Source organism: Onychostoma macrolepis, chromosome 03, assembly GCF_012432095.1.
Source record: "Onychostoma macrolepis isolate SWU-2019 chromosome 03, ASM1243209v1, whole genome shotgun sequence".
Classification (NCBI taxonomy): Eukaryota; Metazoa; Chordata; class Actinopteri; order Cypriniformes; family Cyprinidae; genus Onychostoma; species Onychostoma macrolepis.
The window spans coordinates 39,377,580-39,400,019 of record NC_081157.1 but is presented as its reverse complement, the minus strand read 5'-3'; the positions used below and the strand labels follow the sequence as shown (position 1 = coordinate 39,400,019).

Genomic DNA, 22,440 nt, shown 5'->3' with positions numbered 1-22,440 from the left:
CACCGCTGACACCCAAGCATTAATAAATGTTTTATTTATTAGAGATGACGACCACGATCAACAGCACAAAACATGCCTAAATAGCGCGCACGCGAGCGAGAGAGAGAGAGAGAGAGAGACTGCCTGAATATGAGCGCGTCCTCCATCAGGTTAAGTCATATTCATGAAACAAATTAGTTTGCGATGTCCTAAGAGTAATGTTGTCATAATATCCTAATACCTTTTCAGTGTTTAAGGGTAACGTACTCCCTCATGACTGGTGTCAGTGCTATAAAGTGAAGCATCAGCTTCAGCTTTTCCCCTGTCGTTTATCCCAGCATTTACCCGTCCCTCACATCACTACATATCGTAGACCTTGCGCCATCACTCGTGACCGGAAGAGTAGAGAAGTCGTTTTGAGGGGGAGGGGAGGTTAACATTTTTGATTAAAGATTACGAGGGCACATGAATTTTAAAAAAATAATGAAGTGCACGGATAAATTCTTTATAATAAACACTACAGTATTCCATCTAAAAATAAGAATAGTCAATTTTGATTTCATGCCGACTTTAAATAAAAGATCAAAAGGATTAACAATGCAGATTAATTTTCACAGCCTTCTTTGATCATATTTACCAAGGGTGCCGATATTTTTGGCCATGACTGTAGTTGTATATAAATATCTAAATATCTGGGGAAAAAACAATCACTCTGTGTGAGAAGCAAAATTGTACAAGATGTCATTTATTTAAAAAATTTAATTTACTTAAAATAGAATTTTAATTCTAAAATTCTAAATTCATATCTATTTTGTCTTTTGTCTATATAAATTAAAAGCAAATGGATATTCATATTTTTCAATATTCCCTCGTTAAATCCGTTAAATGCATTCATGCCAACTTTTGTACCCTTGTTTTTTGTACCAATTTTCATATATTTTTGCTTCAAATCAAAGTTTTGTAGCTTGATTTGATGCTGGTTGGTTTTGTTCATATAACTCTTAAAAGAAGACTTACAACTCGTAAAGATACTTCAGGAACCAAGGTCGCTAAACAAGTGGACAGGCACTCCTGCAATCTATACATTTTAATGCCACAGACAGACAGAAACAGAAGTTTGTGGTGGTAACTCTTGATTAAGGGTACATAAGCATATAAACATAAATGAACATACTTTTTCACGCTGTCTTCAACATTTCTTTTGTTTTGTATTTTCCTTACAGCTTCCTCTTTGCTGATCTGTGTTTCTGTTGTGATAGTGGACTGAGAAATAACTCTCCATCACCACGACCGGAGGAACCGGATCGGACTCCTTAATGGAGCGATTTGTCCTCATGTTTTAGAGAAATGGTGTTTCTGCACAGTATAATACAAATGATAGCAACTACATCACTGCACTACACACACACACACACACACACACTGACAGGCTACTTATAGCTCGCACCTGAACCTGACTCTGAGCTAGAGATGAAAAGAATCATTTTATTTTTCTTTGATGTTCCGCTTTAAAGGGGCTTTGGCTCATAGGTAACTTTCCTCTCCGGTCTGGAGGTGTGGCGTGCGACGGAGTGATAGAGAGGCAGGATTAACCTTGAACGGCAGCGCGGGACAGGCCAGAATCCATCACAGGGCTGTATCGATCTCTAACACCCTGATTTCTGAGGGCTGCAGAAAATGACATGGCTGTAATATTGATTGTAGCCGGGGGAGTAGCTGGGTTACTCAACCTCTCATCCTGCTCTCATTATGGACTGAAGAGTTATGCACGCTAATGGCATTTATCATGGTGATAATTCAAATCTTCAGACGCAGTTCGGCTTACAGACAGAAATGTCACATTGAGTTACAGGTAATGTGATGAGATACTGGAATACTGGGGTATTTTTTTTAAATGTGAAGAATATTTAGGAAATAAAAATCCTGGACTTAAAAAACTGATAAAAACAACTGAAAAAAAAAACTGATTATGAACAAATGCTTTCATATTATGTTATTATTTTATGCTTGATACACATTTTGTACCAATACGCAATTTTACCAATACACATAATAAAATAAAATAACAACAGCAACAACAATACCAGTAGTATTATATTAATACCAGTAGTAATTATTTGTATTACTTATGTAGAATTTCAAGATGACCGCAATGAGAATTCTGCTAATATAACATAAATAATAATAATAATAATAATAATATTACAAATAATATATATTTTTCCCTTTCTTTCTATCTCTCTATAAATAATTTTTAAAAAAAACCTATTTTAAAAACTATGCATCACTTTGCGGTGCAGCTCCTTTCTAATATTCATAATCTCTTTATTTTACATAAATAGTCCACAAGCTCTCATTTAATTACAGAGTCCCTCTAAAGAACTTCAACTTCCTTGGGTTTTTTGCACTGTCGATATTAAATTGAGCTAATTCTGAATAAACAAGTACAACCTCCACAAGATGTTTAAATGTAATCCCTTAACAGTTCTATGAACCATCAAGCTCGTTGACACCAGATCAAACAGCCAATGGTGATCACAATTACCCATAATCCCCTGCTAAACTAAATTGTGACATTGCTTGGAACTAATCTCCCAGCAGCCCACAGCTAAATGCTAGTCAGGTGTTAACTCAATTGTTCTCTGTGGCAACCAATAAACTTGAATCATTCCCTGAGAGAAAACAATGACAATCCAAGCAATGCAAATGATATCAACAGAATAATCAGTCAAAAGTGGAGTAATGCGAGATGATCATGACTCACCTGATTGGGTAATCAGCAGCACTCAGGTTGATGAAGAAATCCCAGGACCAATCTCGCATGGCCAGCAGGTCCTTCATGCTCTGCAGATACATGGTAAGCAGACTGGCACCGCCCCATATCGTAGACATGCGCCACGGTGTGACCCGGACGTTGGGATACTGGCGAGCCAGAGCCACCATCTGCCTGTGCAGGTAGTTGGATCGCTGCGGGGGGAAAAAAGACAGTCACTGGTTAATTTGGAACCTGAGAACTTTATCTGGGATCAGTCTGTCAAACGTGACCAGCGTTATTATGAGATAAACAAAGTCTGGCCATCCACTAAGGGCACCTTGTGGGGAAAAACCGATTGAATGAAGTGGATGAGGCTTTTTCAAACAGTCAGGTAAGGTTGCACAGAGTTTCATGGAATATGTGCACATGGCAACATTTTCTTGGTCAGTGTATTTGTCTGGTTTTCCAGACTTTTAGTTAAACAGCAAAATTGCACAATATAATATATAACTTAATGAGATCAACTAAATTTACTTTTCTCACCCCACTGGTAAAAACGTTTTAAACAAATCTAAGAACATTTCATAGGGATGCACAAGATACTAAAATTCAATCCAATAGCTAACAATTAGTTTGAAGTTATGACCAATAAATACGCAATATTAATATTCAATATTATTTTGTATATATAAAAAAAACACACTAAAAACTCAAATTAATGATTTTAAATGCTACAAGTGAATTTAGGCATCACAAGATTGTAATGTACAATATGAAATTGATAGTCATTTTAAAATTTTAGAGTTTTTAAAAGATTACCTTTGCCATCATCCAACTCTCACTTGAAGTTAATTTAAACACTATGCACAATTAAATAACCAAAATTGACTGATATTTTTATATTATTTAAATGCAGATGGTCACAGTAGTGAACATACACCTGGAGCAGTGGGCAGCCAATGCTGCGGTGCCCGGGGAGCAGTTGGGGGTTCGGTGCCTTGCTCAAGGGTCTCACCTCAGTCATGGTATTGAGGGTGGAGAGAGTGCTGGTTATTCACTCCCTCCACCTACAATCCCTTCCGGACCTGAGACTCGAACCCACGACCTTCGGGTTACAAGTCAGACTCTCTATCCATTAGGTCACGACTGCCCCTAATAATGGATATATATATCCATTATTAAATAAAAAAACATATATTGTGCATTCCTAAAATTTGGTAAATATTATGCTAAAAATAAGTCTATTTATCTAACACAATCTTATTTCTCAAGTTTACATATCTTGTTTTTGGGATGTCTAGATATTTCACTAAATACGAAAAAAAAAAAAAACGAACTTGGCAAGTGATTGCGAAGCACTGTGTTCTTCTTGAGATACACACATCACAGACTTCGATTCCCTGTGTGTTTTCTGTGTTATACCACCCCACCTTTAACTCCTCTCTTTTCCTCTGCTCGTTTTTATGGAGTCATAAAGCTTGTCTCTATGATGATGGACTGATTGAAAAGCAGCTCTTTATCCTACTCTTTAGAAATGACAAGACAGAGTACTCACCCTACGCATTCCTGCCATAAATTCAAGTGTCTCATTAAGTGTATTTTTGTATGTGTGTGTAATTAAGGGAGCATTACGTGTGTGTGTGTGAGAACGAACAGCCTTTCATGTTCACACTCTATCACTAGCCAAGCTGGGAGAGTAAATGGTGTGAAAGACACTGAAGTATGGCTCTTTAATAATCCTCCATCAGGCTTTTGAAACAGCTTACTCAATGAATGGAGGGGTTGGAGCCCACTGTTTACCCAGCATCCCCCTCTCTTTCCATCCCCCACTATTGCTCTTAGAGATGGTCAACTATTCACCCAACAACCGATTAGTTAATCAGTGAGTTCAAATAGTTATGTTTTATATATACACTTTATATAAATATTTTTCAATTTATTACATTTTGTATTTTATACAGTTGTTAACATATGAACACCACCACAACTTCTGCTGTTCAATCATTTCAGAATATTCCCATTATTATAGAAGATATTTATAAAACTCAATGGGTGCTGAAGACATACCTGGTCCACATGAATGTAGTAGAAATGGGATGTGTGGTATATGGCCTTGAAGAGACGCTGCACCTGGCGTGAGGCCCGTCCATGGACCACCAACACGAAGGCTATCCGCACCGGTACCACAGGCACAGTCTCCATAGAGTCGTCCTCCCACTGCACATTCATATTCACTTTGCCTGCACAAACACACAGACACACACATTAGCCACAATGAACTCGAGACTAAATTAGCCACATGTAAACTTGTCAGTTGCCAGAAATTAACTTAAGGGTAATATTTGCACCCTGTAGCTGAAGAGGCATTTTTAGGTTTATGAAGCCATGTTGTTTTCTAATCATACGAATGCACAGTTTGGCAAAAAGTGCAATTTATCCATTTCATTGATTCAAAAGTTTGGAATGAGTAATTTTTTTTTTCTTTTTTGAAAAAAAAAGAAAAAAAAGAAGAAGAATACTTTAAATTAGCATAGACACATTTAACTGATCAAAAGTGACAGCAAAAACACTTCTTTCAAACTTTCTAGAACCCTGAAAAACTGTTTTCAACATTGATAATAATAATAAATGTATCTTAATCACCAAATCAGCAATGATTTCTGAAAGATCATGTGACACTGAAAACTGGAGTAATGATTAAAAAAAAATCAGCTTTGCCATCACAAGAATAAATTATATTTTAAAATATAATAAAATAGCAAAAATATCTAATAATAATAATAATAATAATATTTAGTCTTGGTGAACATTAGAGACTTCTTTTATAAAATCTTACATACTCCAAGCTTTTAAACGGTAGTGTTCATTTTTTATTTGAACAATTATAGCTGTTATAAACAGTCATTTTCATTGGTTTTGGTGTTGATTTCAATGTAATTGCAGTGTACAATGTTAGAGGCTAAAGAGAGCTAAAATAAAGTTAAAATATCTAAAAACAATGCTTTGAATGATTTTAGTGTTCATTTTAGTCTATTAATAGAAAAAACCCCCACACACATTATTTTAGCTTCCAAGTCATTCTGAAGATCACCATCTTTTGCCAATATGGTCACAGACATTATTCACATCTCTGACTCCAGGAATATAAAATGAGCTTTGTTTATTGTAGGAACAGGACAATTCGGGACAGATTTCTATCAATAAATGCAGTCATCAATCTCAAAAACTGACTGTGTGATGCAGTCATTGAGATGGAGAGTATCCTGCAATGGTCCAGATGAAACAGATGAGCCTTTGTAAGACTTAAACGGAGCTGAGGATACCTCAATCCATCCGAGACACTGCTGTAACGCCGGAATCCAGAACCGCAGCGATCCACCACATGATCACCTATTGGCCTATAAGTGTTTCACTGATACCATCTCCACAATGGCTGTTATAAGACACCACCCCCGCCTTCCTTCAGACATACATTCAGCACTCATGAATAGCTTGGAGCAGACCACAAGGGCTGAGCCTTGGTCGTTTGTGGCTTTCTAAAAATGCCCACAGAATAAATACGTGGCAGACTGCCTCTCTCTCCATGTCATGATATAGCCTGCCACTTCTAAAGAAGGGCAAGCTGAATTACTCATTACAGGCCACGAGGTTAATTTTAAATGCTCATATGAAATTACACTGAAGGCACTATGTTTTGGCGCAAGGCCATGCTGACTGAAGACATGTGCCATGAGGGGGTAATGACTATAATCTGAGAGCTGAGCCTGTCGTTACTGTCTCAAAGTGCACCGGCCTCCCAGACCCTGTGATGGAGCCTGAACGGGGGCAGGAGAAGGCACCGCTCCTGGCCCTCAGGGAGAACCTGGCCGACCCTGGATGGGTGGAGGCTTTAAGGCATTAAGGTCCTTTATTAAAGGTAATTACACCATCTTAACCCTCAGTGTGCTCTGTCTTTATGGGGTGGACAGGCCTGACCATCATCTGTCTCTGCGCTACCTATGTGTTCTCAGTGAAACACTGGTCCTGCTATAAGAGCATGCTAACGTTTAGGAAGAGAAGCGGAGTTGTGTGATTTCGCCTGAAGCGATGAGCTTTTTCAAAGTTGGAGCATCTGTGTTGCCTCTCGCTACAAGATCTTTCCGATACCACTCTATCACGAGTGTGACATGACAACAACCCACAATGCAAGATTTCGCTGCAGGTTAAACACAGTCTTAACCAGACTTGGTTATAAAATTTACTACTGTCCAAAAGTTTGGGTTCACTATGACTTTTTGAAAATATTTTTGACAGAAGTCTCTTATGCTTTCCAAGACTGCATTTATTTGATCAAAAATACACCAAAAAATGTGACGGAAACAACTGTGCTGCTTAATACTTTTTATGGAAAAATGTGTGGTTTTTTTTATTTTTAGAATTCTTAGTAATAATAAGTAATGTTCATAAACCGCTTTGGAAATTGGAAGTAACAAGCAGCCAAGATGGGCCACTGAGTTTAGCACTCTCAGCTCTGTAAATCTATTCCGCAGATTTCCTTCAACAGTCAAAAGCACAGATTCCTTGTGGGACCTCATGACCGACAGCCTGGACCATATTTGAAACTCATTCATCCAACAATGTTCATTAAAAACCTGCCATTTGTTTCAAATTTATGTTGCTTCTGCGCTAATTGCCACCACTGAGGCAAAGCTCTCACGTGTTTGCCATCAAAGACTTTGTCTGTTCCTCCACAATGCAATTACAGTTTATAAATACATACAAACAGCATCCCTGTGGCTTGTTCGGTCTACTGTACTTGCTGAAAATAGATGCATTCATGGCCCGCCCCACCCCCTTACAACCTCTGCATGTCCCAGACTCATGTCTCTGTGGTGATGTCCCTGTCATATCTGTCAAAAGCCATTCTGGTTTCCGGAAGTTTCTTCGGGCAGAGGCTCTGAGCCCTGAGAAGATCTGTCACTGTTCTATTTGAACGTATCCACAGCCCTGATTTGTGTGCAGACGACTGAGCACTGCATAATTGCATGAATATGTTTTCTGTAGTCAGCTATGGGAGATGGAGACGGGGGAAAAAAAGACACCGTACAGCAATTACAGCCGTCTAACCTTGTGCGGAAATCCAGAATCTCATTTCCAGCCTGTCTCTGATTGTAATTACAAGTGCTGTGAATGTCTGTTACCAGCCCTGTGACTCTTAATGCGCTACTTCCATAAACCTCCAAAGACAGGATGGCAATTAATTCGGGAAAACCGTCATTATTTTGAGCATTATTTATCTTAAATTCCCATAAACTCCAGCTAATGTTTCCCTTCATTCCATTGCAGGCTGATGATTATAATCAGTCCTCATCCCAAGCGAAAACATTGTGCCATTGATTTAAAGACCTGACAAGTACAGTTTTCTCTCCTGTGGTGATATACTTCCTATTTAAACAGGAAGTTTGGTCAGTGAATTTCAAACGGCTTGTCCATTTAAAAAAAAAATTAAAATAGGCTTCAGTTACATCAAAGTAGGGCTTGGCAATTAAACGATAATGCTAATTATCGCGATATAATTTTCCTCAATAAAACAACAACAAGAGTTCGATAAATGTTCGATATAATGTTTATGCACCAAAAGCGGAACGAAACCGCTACTCGTGTAAAGCACGCCACACGGACCATTTATCCGCTCGGCTCAAAGTTCAAACGACAACGCAGCGTGAGCTATTAGAGCAGATGTGTTTACTCACCGCTGAGTCTCGGCCACTCGAGCACTAAACAGCGCTGTGAGACTCTGTGATTTAAACTAGTTTAAAGCCAGATGTAACAGCGCTGACAAACAGGAGAAACAGTGTGTGCAACGATACAGTCAGAAGACTTTTCAATCTTCAAATCACCATCATTTACCATGGATTTACTGTAGTAATCCTAACTGCACCATGGTATTGTGGCAGAAATATTATTAATGTAGACAAATTAAATGTTTTAAAGTCATAAGGGAATATAATTACAGTATTTTCTGATTAAGCTATAGCGTTTGTGCATTTATACTAAATGTATTTAGACTACTGTTTTTCATACAAATACCTAGAAACAATATAGATATATTTTTACCATGGTATTGAGGTGCTGTATGTGTGGTTATGATGATCTAAATGTATGCTACTATGGAAGACCAATGGTTAAAGCTAATAAAACTTAAACAGAAAAATAATTACATTTCACCATATAAAAATTAGGTAATAAAGATTTAAAATTTATTGTGATTATTATCGTTATCGACCGATGTTAAACATTTTATAGTGATATTTTTTTCAGCCATATCACCCAGCCCTACATCAAAGCCATGAACCATTTGCTATTGCTAGTCAGTCGCAGTGGGTGAGCCATTCTCTTTCTATAGGGCATCTGATTGGACAAAAATCTGTGTAGTGCAGGATGAGTCATCAATAATTTTGGTCCATTTTCCAGGAAAAGAAACACTTTTAAATGCATATATCTGAAATTCACAATGAAACTATAGTAGCGACAGATCTTTTTTTCTGTGTTGTGACATACATCCAAGTGTAACAGATAATTGAAAAAGTAAGAAAATGTAGGGCGAAGACTTTGTTCCATTCGTCATTTGTCGACTGGATTTTGAGAGATGTAGACAATGCACACAAAAAAGAATGCATGTTGCAGTCAATTGTGGAAGGGTGGGGTTATACTGACTAAATAAATGAAGTCTGGCATACATGACCAGAGAGAAGTAGATAGTAGAAGACGATAGTATCGTGTATTGATGATATTCAGAGATATCGACTTTGGCTGATGCCTTTGACGATAGCAAGACAATTATTATTATTATTATTATTATTATTAATAAGAACATTATTTTATTAATATTAGGGCTTATTTGTTCAATTTTTCCCTGTGTTTTTACAGTGTTGTGCATAATAACCAATCAATCGCACACGAGTCTGTTGAGTTAGGAACTTACAATGTTTCTATTAAATTGTTATCATGTTAAATACAAATTCAGTCATATTAAAAATATTTTATACATTTAGTTAATATTACACTAACATTAGGCTGCTCTAGTAAATAATTAAATAAATTAGCATGATAATATCGTGTATCAGCGATCTCACAGGCTGACGATATGACTATGGAGTATATCCCCCAACACTAGGGAGAAGTCTGTCGCTTTAAGTTTTAACATTTTGATTAATATTATAGATCAAATATAATTTGACGTTAAACAAATGAAAAAAATTGTTCACAATAAGCTGCTGTAGTTGTAAGCTGTAAAACAGCTGTAGTTTTTATTTCATGCAAACTTGAAGATAATTTCCCCACTAGTGAAGGTTTCAAAGCTAATAAACATGGACTAAAAATTTTGATTTTATGAGGTCTTTAACATCGAGTATGCAGTGTAAAGAGAGTCTAACTCACCCTCTACGGGGCAGTAACGGGTGACCTTCTCAGGCATGAGCTGGTGTTCTTTGTGGCGGCAGTAAACCTCCGCTATCTGCTGCCGGCACTCCTTGGTCTTGGCGCGAGAAAGGGCGGAGATCGCCTCTTTGCCGCTGATCTCGCATTTGGGCGGCTGATCGTACTTGATGTCAGCGGTGGGCGTGGGCGATCGCTTGGCCTGCTGAAGGTGGTGCCGGTGCTGCTGGGACTGCTGTGGACGGAGGGTGGGATTGGCCCTCCGCTGAAGGTCGGTGCGTGTCTGATTGAAGCCACCTTTATTCTGTGCATACTGAATGACTTCGTTGGAGTTCTTGCTCAGGCTTTGCTGCGCATGTGCCTTCTCCAGAAGACCTTGTTTGTGCTTACCGGGCGCGTGTCTCTGAGTCTGTGAACGCGCCCCGAAATTACTGTTGTCTATATTCTCAAAGTCTTTGGGAACGGAGTTTTCATTGTTGCTGTCCACGCGGACTTTCTCCTTGGGCCGATGCGAGTAGTAGCCGTCCTGAAACATGAAAACAGATGAAATCAGTAGCTGCTACCAACAAAACATCAATGTCACACCAGATAAAACACAACACCATCAAGTTTTATACTTCAATTAGTTTTATAAGTAATCAGACATACAATTTATTTTACTATTTTTTGGTTGAACAATATAATGGGTGAATAAAAATCTAATAGTTTTACATTAAAGGAGGCACACAGAATATCATAGAGACCTGGAGATGGGATCTTTTGACTTGTGTCACTATGCAACCTCCTATCAACCAAGTAGAACACACTAGAAAACGCATATCAACATCCTATCAGCCTCTCAGAACACCTTAGCAACCGCATACCAATGACCTGGCAACCACCCACAGCACTTCTCACAGTTTTACAATTCAGAAAACATCTAGTTCCTTGTGTGCTGTAAAAAAAAAAAAAAAAGGCATATTCACACAGGTGTCTGCCGGTATATGAGTAATATTATTAAGCAACAGTAAAACTATTCAAAAGAGTATGTAACCTTATCAGACTTTAACCACACAGTAATTCACAGGGAGAATGATGATATTTTGCAGTTTCCTGCAAGTGACACTGCTGATGGAATATTCCACTGGTAACAATGTGTGCAACAGGAAGGAGGTTGCAGCCATGCCCTGAGCGCTGATATGATTGCAGGAGACATCTCTGTAGCTGTGAAAGCTTTAGGGGAGGATATGATCTCTGACATGACAGGATGACTATGGTGTTTTGCAAATGAATGTGCAATATTTTAAATTTTATCTCTTTATATCTTTATATCTTTTTTTGATTCCATTAGCAAGCCATTCGCCCATTTCAGCTCAAACATACGCCAACTCAGTCTCATACTGAAACTGAAGATGTTGATAATTGTCAAATGATTTTTAAACTTTTTTTTATTTATTTATTTATTTTTTAAGTACACTGAAGTAAAAAACTAATTTTTTATTTGAAAGAAAGTAAAACTTTTTGTATTCTTTAAGCATGCATTAAATATCAAAAGTGACAACTGCTTTCAACATTGACAATAATAATTGTTTACTAAGCATCAAATCAGCATATTAGAGTGATTTCTGAAGGATCATGTGACAGTGAAAACTGAAGTAATGGCTACTGAAAATTCAGCTTTGCTATCACAGGAATAAATTACATTTTAAAACATATTAAATTTATGATAATGACATGATAATTAAATTTATATAGGCTAGTATCTTGGCAATAGTGTTCAAAGGTTGCAAAATGTAAAATAAAGCTCATCAGAATGTGTAAAATTAATAAAACTATGGTTAATATTTATAAAGAAAACAAATCACAGGTGTTACATCTTAAATTCCCTTTACTTCAAGTCAGTTCAGTCTACTGCCATTTACACTATCAGTGATTCTCAGCCATGCAAACACACTGCTCACAAATACTACGGGTCATAAATTGCAAATCAAAAATAAAATCTAACAACAGTGTTTAAAAAAAAACAAAAAAACACTTAAGCTAAAACCACCCCAAAAATATTCAGACATAAACATGCATATTTTAGAAGAACAAACAAACACGTGATTGGTTGTTTTAACTATAAGGCAGGACTACATAAGGGTCAATACATCATATTGAGAGTTTGGATGTCTCTGCCTTATAAAACGTGACAATAGCTAGCTTCTCAAAAACGTCCCAACATCCTGTCAACTGCTCTTACTTTTCTCCAACTCATTCTGTCCACCGATTACTGCGCCAGGCTTAAAGGATGCTATACATAAAGGACGACAGCAAAAAATACATTAATAGGAGGAAATAGAGACAAGCAAACAGAAAAAAAAAAAAAAAATCAAAGAGAAGGAGATGAGGACAGGAAGTAAGACAAGGCACTGCTGCAACTCTCATTTCCTTACTGTTATGGTGCAATTTGTCTACAAAGCATTTATTAAAGCTTGTTTGTGAACTCGCAGAGTGTATTATTTGTGAGGAAAAACTTTCGAAGACAAATCCCTGTCGCATCACCCGCACTTTGGCCCTCTAAAGGCTACCGTTTAGAGCAGACTCCACTCCCGTCTGCTCCTCCTCCTCCTCTTCAGGAGCTTTCAGGAGGAAATTACAGTGCCTGGGATTAATAGCCTGAGCAACCACAGGAGGTAAGTTAGGCTGCTGGAGAGAAGACTATCGATCGCTTGCAAAAATCTGTCATTTCCCAAGGTGCTCCGGGAGCCCTGCTCTGCACCGCTGAGCACCCTGGCAGTCGCAGGCCTTCTGTATTCTCTCTCAAGGGGAGGAGGCTCCCCTCTCTCTTGCATCATCCATCACAGGAATGGTGGGAGTTGCACACTCGTTTATCAAGCACACTTTTATCTGGCTCTTTTTCCGCCTCTCTGATGGCCAACAACATCACAGGCCACACACACACGAACACTAGAACTGGGCGGTATGATGGTATATACCGTAAAAATGTGTCAGCCGGCAGAGACTCTGCTATATCGTCAACACTGCCGCGCAATTTAAACAATCTGAAAGGAAACAGAAAAGTACAGACAGCGCAGCGCAGCGCAGAGAGGCACTTCTAGTGTTCACAGCTTTATTGATTACAATAGAAGCGATTTGGTTTTAGTTTCCAGTGCCGCGTTTCTGGGTAGTTATGATTGCTGATATAAATGACAAAATATTTGAGAGAAGCTTTCCCTGCAGTCATTGGCACGGCGGCGAGGAACGGTCCGACACTGGAATGCTGCTTTGCCTGTTCTCTCAAAGCCTCACGTCAGAGACTGTTTGACAACTATAGTTATATGTAATTGTACACCTTAATGGTTTAAATGAATGAATAAGGTTTGAGGGAGAGTGCACACATGAAACCTAAAACCAAACAACACTCCCTTAATCTGTCCTGATTTTCCTCCGCCTTGCCCTTCACAGTCCAGCAGCTAATACGCGGATACCGTGGGAATAATAAAATACTACTTATGTATCTGATCTCTTCTGATCCAGGCCAAATGCATCTCTCGATCTGAGCCCTGTGGAGTGAAAGTCATAAAACCTAAGAACATAATTTCACCTCAAATCTTTAAGAAAAAATTAAGAAAATGAAGAGGCTTTTTTGAATTGTAGCAATATTTTTATGACAATTAATAACATTTAGTACTGCCAAGCACACCAGGAAAATCAGGAAAAGATGGCCGTTTTTCTTATAATTAATCATAATGACATTTTTCTAGTTATGCCAAGCTCAAACATATTTTAAGAGGGTAGAAACTGTGAGAGAAAAATATTCATTCTTATTCAGTAAACCACAAAAAAACTGAAAAAGTCATGAGGCCTTTGACTGTTGTTGTGAACAAAGAGGGGCCCTGGAGACAAAAAGGCTGAGAACCACAACCCTAACCTCAAGTATGGACAATAATATGGATGTTTTTCTTTTAGAATGCACCACTACAAATGATAATTAAAGATCCACTCAAATTCAGCATGCACATAAAAAATGGTCATCCACAACTCCCGTAAGTCATGCAGTTCGGGAGTCGCCTGGATCCAAACGGGTGAACCGCATCTCAGCAGAAGCTTTTTGGACTAACAGCACTGGGATTGAATGGAAACACTGTTAGTCAACTATTAGGAGAGTCATAAATACTTCAGTCCTCTGTGAAGCTGACGCAAAAAGGACGTCAGGAAACATTACATGACTCAGCCTAAGGCTACAAGATATGAGCTTTGACTGTGCAAAAAATATGCAGGGGAATGGATGTGGAAGCTGGCGCACATATGGATATAGACATGAAAAGAGCATTCATGCAAAAAAAAACTAAAACAAAAAAAATGTGACTATGACTCAAGATAATGGGCCAGGAACTAAAATGTCTCTTTCCATGCGTAATCTCACAGTCTCTGACCAAATGTGACACCTCACAGTTTGCTTTCCTAAAAAAAAAAATTATAACAAATTTGATAATGCAATAAGCATGCACTAGGAAATGAAGGCCGCAAATCCAAAAGTCACTTCCAATCACTGCTCATGCTATTTTTGACCAAATGTAACACCTCACAGTTTGCTTCCCCCAGCAAAGGTCGGCAAAGTTTACCTCACCCTGTGCCCCAGGGTTGCAGGGGTCACCTTCCTAGAGGCTGCCCTCTCGCTGACCTCTCAGCCTGGGTGGCTGTGCAGGGTCAGTGCTGAATGAGTCACAGAGAGCTGGGGGTGGGGAGAAGGTCACATGTGCAGACTAGACACAGAAGGTGAGCTTGCGAGCTGGTTATAGCATGCTGGACGGGCGCTGAAACCCAACTCTGACCTTTCCTACACCACAGAGAGCAGCTCCATCAATCACTGTGACTGTCTACAAGCTACTCAATCAAACTGAACCGATGCCAGCGATCCACATCGAATCCTCATTCACAGAGTGTGTGTCTGAATCTTAATAAAAACAGCCACAGTTGACCTGCTCGTAAAGGTCAAACTCTGGACAAGTACAAAAGAACACTGGGGCTTTGTTCAGAATAGTAGCGTAGTTCATGTTGCACAGTTTATACTTAATACTTCCAAAAAATTGTAAAACCAATGTTAAATCAAGATTGTACCACAACAAACATTTAAAATAGTAGTATTCTTATTAGTTTTTTCAAATAATGATTCATGAAAGTAAGGTAGGGCTGATTTAAGTCACATGGAAATAAGGGGGTCAAATTGAGCACATTGCATTGTGAGACACAGAAGGTCATTATGATGATTGTGCGCTAGGAAAAAAAAATTAATTAAATGCCAAATTTTTTAATCAATTTGAATTAGGTAGCAAATAGGATGGGACATCGGGGGTTCAACCGTAATTTTATGAAGCTTCGAGAATACATTATGCAGCGCAAAGAAGAAAAAAAAAAAACGACTTTATTCAACTATATGTCAGCTGCACCACACGGATACGTTTTCTACGTTGTACGCACACTTTGATTTGACCGAAAACAACGTATCCGTGTGGCGCAGCTGACTCAGAAGAGCATACGCTGTTTGCCTTCAGTGGATACTCTCCAAAATGGTGCAATCATTATAATGACCGGAGGAGACTAATTTTAATAAAGTCGTTATTTTTTTTCTTTTGTGCACAAAAAGTATTCTCGCAACTTCGTAAAATCACAGTTGAACCCCTGATGTCACATGGATTATTTTACCGATCTCCTTGCTACGTTTTTGGACCTTGATCTTATAAGGACCCTTGCTGTTTATGGAGGGTCAGAGAGCTCTCAGATTCCATCAAAAATATCTTAATTTGTGTTCTGAAGATGAACGAAAGTCTTGCGGGTTTGGAACGACATGAGGGTGAGAAATTAATGACAGAATTTTCATTTTTGGGTGAACTATCCCTTTAAGTACAATTTGAATTTATGGAGGCATAATAAAATAAAATATAAAAAATTCTGAAATTCAAATGAACTGAACTACATTTTATAACTGTATTAAAAAGGTTTGACAAAGGAAAAATTTGGGGGAAAAAGTCTTGTCTACAGTTTAAATAGGTGTTAAGTTTACATTGTATGAATTATTGTAAAAGTTGTACAGGCATTAAAAAAAAAAATCAACCGTTTGAAATGTTTACTCATACATATATACTTTAAATTTTATTAAAAAAATATGCTCAATATACATTTATATACTTATATGTAAGAAATGTATGGATCAGATTGGAACAATGCTTTTTTTTCTAGACTGCCATTCCCTGATGAATTTATAAATGGATTTTTTTATGTAGTTCAATAAATACATAAAAAATAATGGCCAAAATAATTCACATTCATTCTTTTACCCAACATTATGCATTCATAAAATCTGCAAATTGTGCACAGTATTCAAGTTATTTACCACTGAAATGCTAAAAAGTAGTATGCTATTGGCCAAGTGATACCAAGAACTAGATGTTGGCTAATGGTATCATCCAAATATTCTGAAGTTGTTTATATCTTCTGCCATCACCTTGTGCTTTCTTGCTGGAGGTGGAGTCAAAGCTAAACCTAACTGAATGAAAAGTGATTCGGATATTTGGTAGATTGAGTGAAAATTGCCTCTGGGCTTTCATCACCTCTGCAAACAGAACAGTTGTTCCTAACAATGAAGCAGACACCAAGGACAGGCAGAAAGAAAGAACTCGATGCATAACCTGGCCTTTCTTTCGAGCAGCAGAAACCACAGAGGAAGCCGCTCATCGTTTGTCAAGCCAGACATGCAGTCCAACAAGCATGCATGCAACCACACTTAAGAAAACATAACCTAGCTGTACAGTATTTGCATACCTAGAGACGTCGCTCTACTTTTTCCTCTCTCTCTTACATGGTTTTGCTCTGAGCAATGCTCTTGTCCTGTGTGATTCAGTCTAATGAAGGGGCTCGTCCCATAGCCATTCTTGCTCACAGCTCTGAGTGGGCTACTGGGAAAAATAGTGAAAAGCGCTTCCACTAGAGATGACAAATAAGCCCAGCTCAGCCCCCCAAGCGGAGAAGAACAGGTCTGCATGAGACACTCAGCGGACTGTCAGAGCTACAACACCTTCTTCTACACGGCCAATATGAGTCAGAGAGACCACAGTAAAGCCAGAACAAGGATATTACATTAAAGAAGATAGTTTATCTCTGAGAAAAAGCAGACGAGACAGAAAGAAAAGGTTTATAAGAGGAGAAAAGATAACGAAAAGGCAAGAGGAGAAGAAAAATTAAGAGAATGAGCACAAGAGGAAAAGAGTTACTAGTGTGGTTCATGGTCAAGACTTGCAAACGTGTAGGTTTTTAAGCCTGCACGTGTTTTCGAAACACATTTGCTTCCATAATCTAACATTTCAGAGTGAAACAGGATGTTCAGTGTGGAAAAATTTGAAGTAGAACAATTCATGGCAATTACGAAAAGTGCCCATTACATTACAGAATGAAGCCAGACCAAATGAGAGTTTGCTAAAATAGTGCCCATCTCTATATTTGCCCATCGGTTAGCATTATCCAATTACCTACATTTCAAAGGGAGAGCAAGTTATTACAGATGGATTAAAGATTGAAGACAAAACGTTGCTATTTGGAAAATCGTGCACAATCAAACATTCACAATAACCAAGTAGCTCAGCTTCCATCATATTTCCACTCTCTATATGGTCTGTAATTGAAAGTCACTTCATTACTTTCCACTATGCACACCCAAAAACACTCAGATAAACCCATTTAGACCTCTGACAAACACTCGTGATGGATGGGGAACGTAAATAGTTCAAACAGTCTTTGATAACTAGTTACGAAACATGATCACGAGACTTCAAACGACGACTCCTCTGCATGACAACTTCAATGTTTATGAAGCCTCTGAACTTGAAAGCACATACAGCTTTCTTTTCCAGCACGTAAAGATAGAGGCGATCATCAGTCCTTGATCATGGCCTGCCACAACATGACTGATCATTTGTAGCACAAATCTACCTCACTATACCGAATATAGTCACCAAAAAGCACCCTGACCTACTTCCTTGCTACGCTTGCTTTATTAACTCCACTAACTGACAAATATTAACCTTATTTTAGGATTTATTATGATACAAAGCTACGGAAAAGGCTGTTTTACTGACAATAATGTGTTTAGTTTATGAAAAATGACATTGATTCAATTTAAAAGCTTTGTATCTGCTTTTAACTGTGATATATTTTTACAAAATTCACCATTAACAGATTAACATAACTAACACGAGGGCACGAGCTCTAATTGTTTGGGCATTAACAACAGTGCCTCAAGCATGAAGATTTACATTTGAACCTCTATCTGGTCTGTGATTTGTGCACTAAGCTGCCTTTCACAGCTGGTAGACCAAGCTCAGAATCATCAGTTTTGGATTCTCTGTGAAGAGCGCTGAGATTCCCCATAAGCCTCCGCTTGAGGCGCTTTGTGACGTTTTTCCTATTGAACGCAGCCCCAAGCTCTCTGAGCACCTGTTGGCATGAGGCCTGATTGGCATCATCCTCTTCCCTCTGAAGCACAAGGCCCACAGCTCTCACCAGTGCAAATGAGCAAACATTAAGCCAGGCTTAGCCCACTGCTTTAAGGTTTAAGGCCTCGGCTTTTGTATCAAGTGGTCAACAGTAATCCATTATGGTAGGGATTTCTGGCACTGTCTCAGTAAATGCTTTCCTAAGTCTGAGGGATACAGAGTCACGCAGCTCAACTAGTGAAAGCTGGCCCGTTTAAGAAGGTTTCCAGTTGCCAGCTCCACATCTCCTCAGTCTTGCACATTCTGTTCTTCTGTAGCAGGGCTGGGCAAAATTCACAACTGAAGAAATGGCTCCCTTTCAGTTCACGAGACAGATTTGAATAGAACTGGACAAAACTCACAGGAAGTTGAACTGGAATGACAGGAAGGGGTTTACTGAACTGTAATTCAAATAAAATAAAACAAACAATTCTTTCTGAGAAATAAAATGTCCTTCAACCCTGGCTGTAAAATTATTATTCCTTATTTCAAAGGAAATGTTTCAATCAAGAATCATGCCATTGCAAACCTGCATGCTTTTCTTTCTTCTGCAGAACACAAAAGAAAATATTTTGAAGAACGCCATTGACTTTTTCCACTATTTGGACAAAAGAAAAAACATATTTCAAAGTAACTTCTGAAAGAAAGAAAGTGGTTCGGAACGACATAAGGGTGACATCTATTCAACTATCTGGCCTATAAACCTTTTTTCCAAAGGTTCAATCAAGTCTTTGTGAAGTCAACATTTTAAGTTTTTCTTGATAATTTTACTTTCCAAAAGATAAAAATTCATGAAACATTCTTAAGAATAACATTTTTCTTAATTGCTATTTTCGTCTTATTTTCTAACTTAAAGGGATAGTTCACCCAAAAATGAAAATTCTGTCATTCATTTTTATTATGGATGCGCGCTGCTTTATTTGACGACTGTTGAACAAAAACACCCGCCCACTGCAATAATAACACTTGGAAAAGCCAGGACAATTTTTAATATAACTCAGATTGGATTAGTCTGAAAGACGACAGTCACATACAACTAGGATGCCTCGAGGGTGAGTAAATCACAGGCTAATTTTCATTTTTGGGTGAACTAACCCTTTAAGAAGAATTTGAATGTTTTAAAAATCTCTTAAGGTTAGGATAACCTCCAACTTAAAGGCAAGATGTTTAATGAATTTATTGGGTTGTCTCAAATATTAAGCATGACAGCATAAATCTATCTACAAATAGGCTAATACATATAAGCCCACTATTACTAGCTAGGTGATGTGCACAAGTACTCTGAAATGACACCAGTGATTGATAATGTACTGTAAACAATGATCAGTCATGATCATGTTTGATTTGAATTCGAAATTAAGTAACAACTTCACAAAAACTCAAACATGGACCTCGTTTCTAAGAATATATTTGTAAACATTTCAAGAATTGCATTTAGGAACATCATAAATTTCTTCGAATTTCTTTAAAGAAATGTCTTTACTTCTTTCTTAAGAAGATTTTCATGAATCCAGCCCCTCATCTGCATCAGAGAACAACATCATGTTCCATGCATCTTCTTTAGTTAAACCCGTTATATCAAAACAAACAAACAACCACCTTTCCGTCGACAGGAAACCGCCGTTAATGAGGGGGGCAAAGCCTTGTAGGCAGAGTGTTTAAAGAGGCATACAAATGAGGCAGCGCAGCAATTAGAGAGAATCCACAATGGATGCGGCCACTCTTGGCTAAGGATTTCTTAATGAATGCTCAAGGTGCTGCTTGTGAGACAGATTGCTCGACATGTGGCCTCCTCGCATACGAAGTGGTCTGGGACTCGGGCCCCAACGCCTTTACATAACCGCCCCTTTCAGTCAGTCAGCGTGGGAGAACTACAGCTTTGTGTGGGCGATGGGACCGCGGGGCATACGTGTAAAAAGCAGGTCTGTGTAGGAAGAACGATTACTCGTCCATTCCGCTTGTGTAAATATGCTGAAACCCACCATGCTCAGAAATACCCTTCCACGAACCAGGACCGAAAACAGCCCCACCCTGGCACGGTTCCTTTGGTTCTCTCAGCCACACGCACCACCAGCGGCACACTGGAACAGGGTGTATTTTGGGCTAATCTCTTCGCTGATTGCTAATAGTAAGGTATATGCATGGAACAACCCAGATTTGGACATAATGACAGCAGCAAGGTCAGTGCAAAAGGCGGTTTTTGAGGCCTGTTATTTGGGAGGCATCAACCAACAGTGAACTCAAACGTCCAGGCGGTAGTCTTTGGCCCATGTGGAGGAATAAGAACATCAAACAGACTCCCAGAAGCTGACTGGCAGAGCCCGTCTCGGGTCAGTGTACTCCTGCTTTGCTTTTACAACACATCCCCAGTGCCATGCAAACACGCCTAAACTTTGCAGATGTGCAGTTTGGCTCGATCAGGTTATATACACATGGAACTTGATGGATGGCTTCTTTGCCAGTACAGTCCAGTCGCATACAGAGTATCAATACACCATCTGTAACAGAAAACTTGAGAAGCACCGGAGCATTAATTGGCATACCATTCCATCCCAATTTCAAAGGCTCTGGCCAACGGCGCAACTCAGTAGGTCTCGATTTGATTTTTTGGTAATGCATTAGCATGCTGACCCACTACGAAAGGGCAATTTTGTCTGAATACAACGATCAAACTGCATTAATTTACATAGTTAGCAAAGGAATAAAATATATGGCAGCTGATAAGACCAATCCGGTCCTTTACTTTAATAGTTACTAATCTGGAGGAAACCAGCATGTGGGAAACTATAGTACCTTGTAAAATCTAATCACACAACAATGGCAGTCATTGTGTTGATTTCATAAAGTATGTTTCTATACAAATCATACAAACAAACCATTTCCCAATTATCCCCCATTAAGAGCTACTTTATAAAACGGTGCGCTGATACAAAACAAGCAAACAAACAGTAAAAAAAGAAGCAAACTGAAAGCCATATTATAATTAGAAGCTGTTGCAGTCATGAAAAAGAGAACAGAAGGTACATCCAAATTTCTTTGCTCCTCTGCGACAAGTCACTGTAGGCCTATATCTAAAAATATTTAATGACAATTATAGACTAGATGTGCGAGGAGGGAACCAATTTAGACAAACATTGGCAGCATGCGCGCTACATCATTTATCTGAGTGTGATGCAGAGTGGATGTCAATATGAGAAAATCAATGGCTAGAATAGTGATGCAACAGTCCTGTTCAGCATCGGGGTGCCCTTTCACGAGCAGCAGACCACTGCAATTGCATTCAATGCCAGCAGACGCTCAAAACACTCCCCTTCTGTTCATGACTCAGTACTTTTGCTGTTCACTCTGCTGTGCTGCAACTGCAAAACAAAAGAAGCTGTAAGAATATTCACACACCGTTCAATCTGACTGAGATTTCTGAGGTCTGTTGTTTGTCTGAAACAAAGCCATTTTTTCTTTTTCATTTTTCGTTAGTCTTCCTTGCCTCGGAGTTTAATAAATCCACAAGCAGGCCCTGAATAAATACCAATCACCTCTCTGCTTCATCTCACTTAACAGATCTCATTTACATCCATCCACCATGGTGCAATTCCATCAGCTGATATCCAATTCTGGTATTAACCCATGGCTGTTGTCCATGCATTAATGTGCCCTCAGTTTGGAAACCAAATAACAATATTATCCACATCTGACATCCCAGCTCTGCATTTAATCCGAAGCTCAGTCTGGCATTTGCTTAATTTATCTCTTTCAGGTCTCAGCAGTTTAATTCTCAGTAACCCCTCAAGAAGCCAGCTACCT

At 38.7% G+C, this 22,440-nt stretch overlaps 1 protein-coding gene across 1 annotated transcript in view; it reads right to left on the bottom strand.

Annotated features, from left to right (window-relative positions):
- Nucleotides 1-22,440, bottom strand: part of xylt1 (xylosyltransferase I) — a 67,464-nt gene that overhangs the window by 25,711 nt on the left and 19,313 nt on the right. Inside the window, exons 2-4 of the mRNA XM_058770331.1 lie at nt 10,154-10,676; nt 4,802-4,974; nt 2,744-2,946 (exon numbers count right to left, since the gene is read on the bottom strand). Of these exons, the coding sequence (XP_058626314.1) occupies nt 2,744-2,946; nt 4,802-4,974; nt 10,154-10,676 (899 nt within the window). The remainder of the gene's footprint in view (nt 1-2,743; nt 2,947-4,801; nt 4,975-10,153; nt 10,677-22,440) is intronic.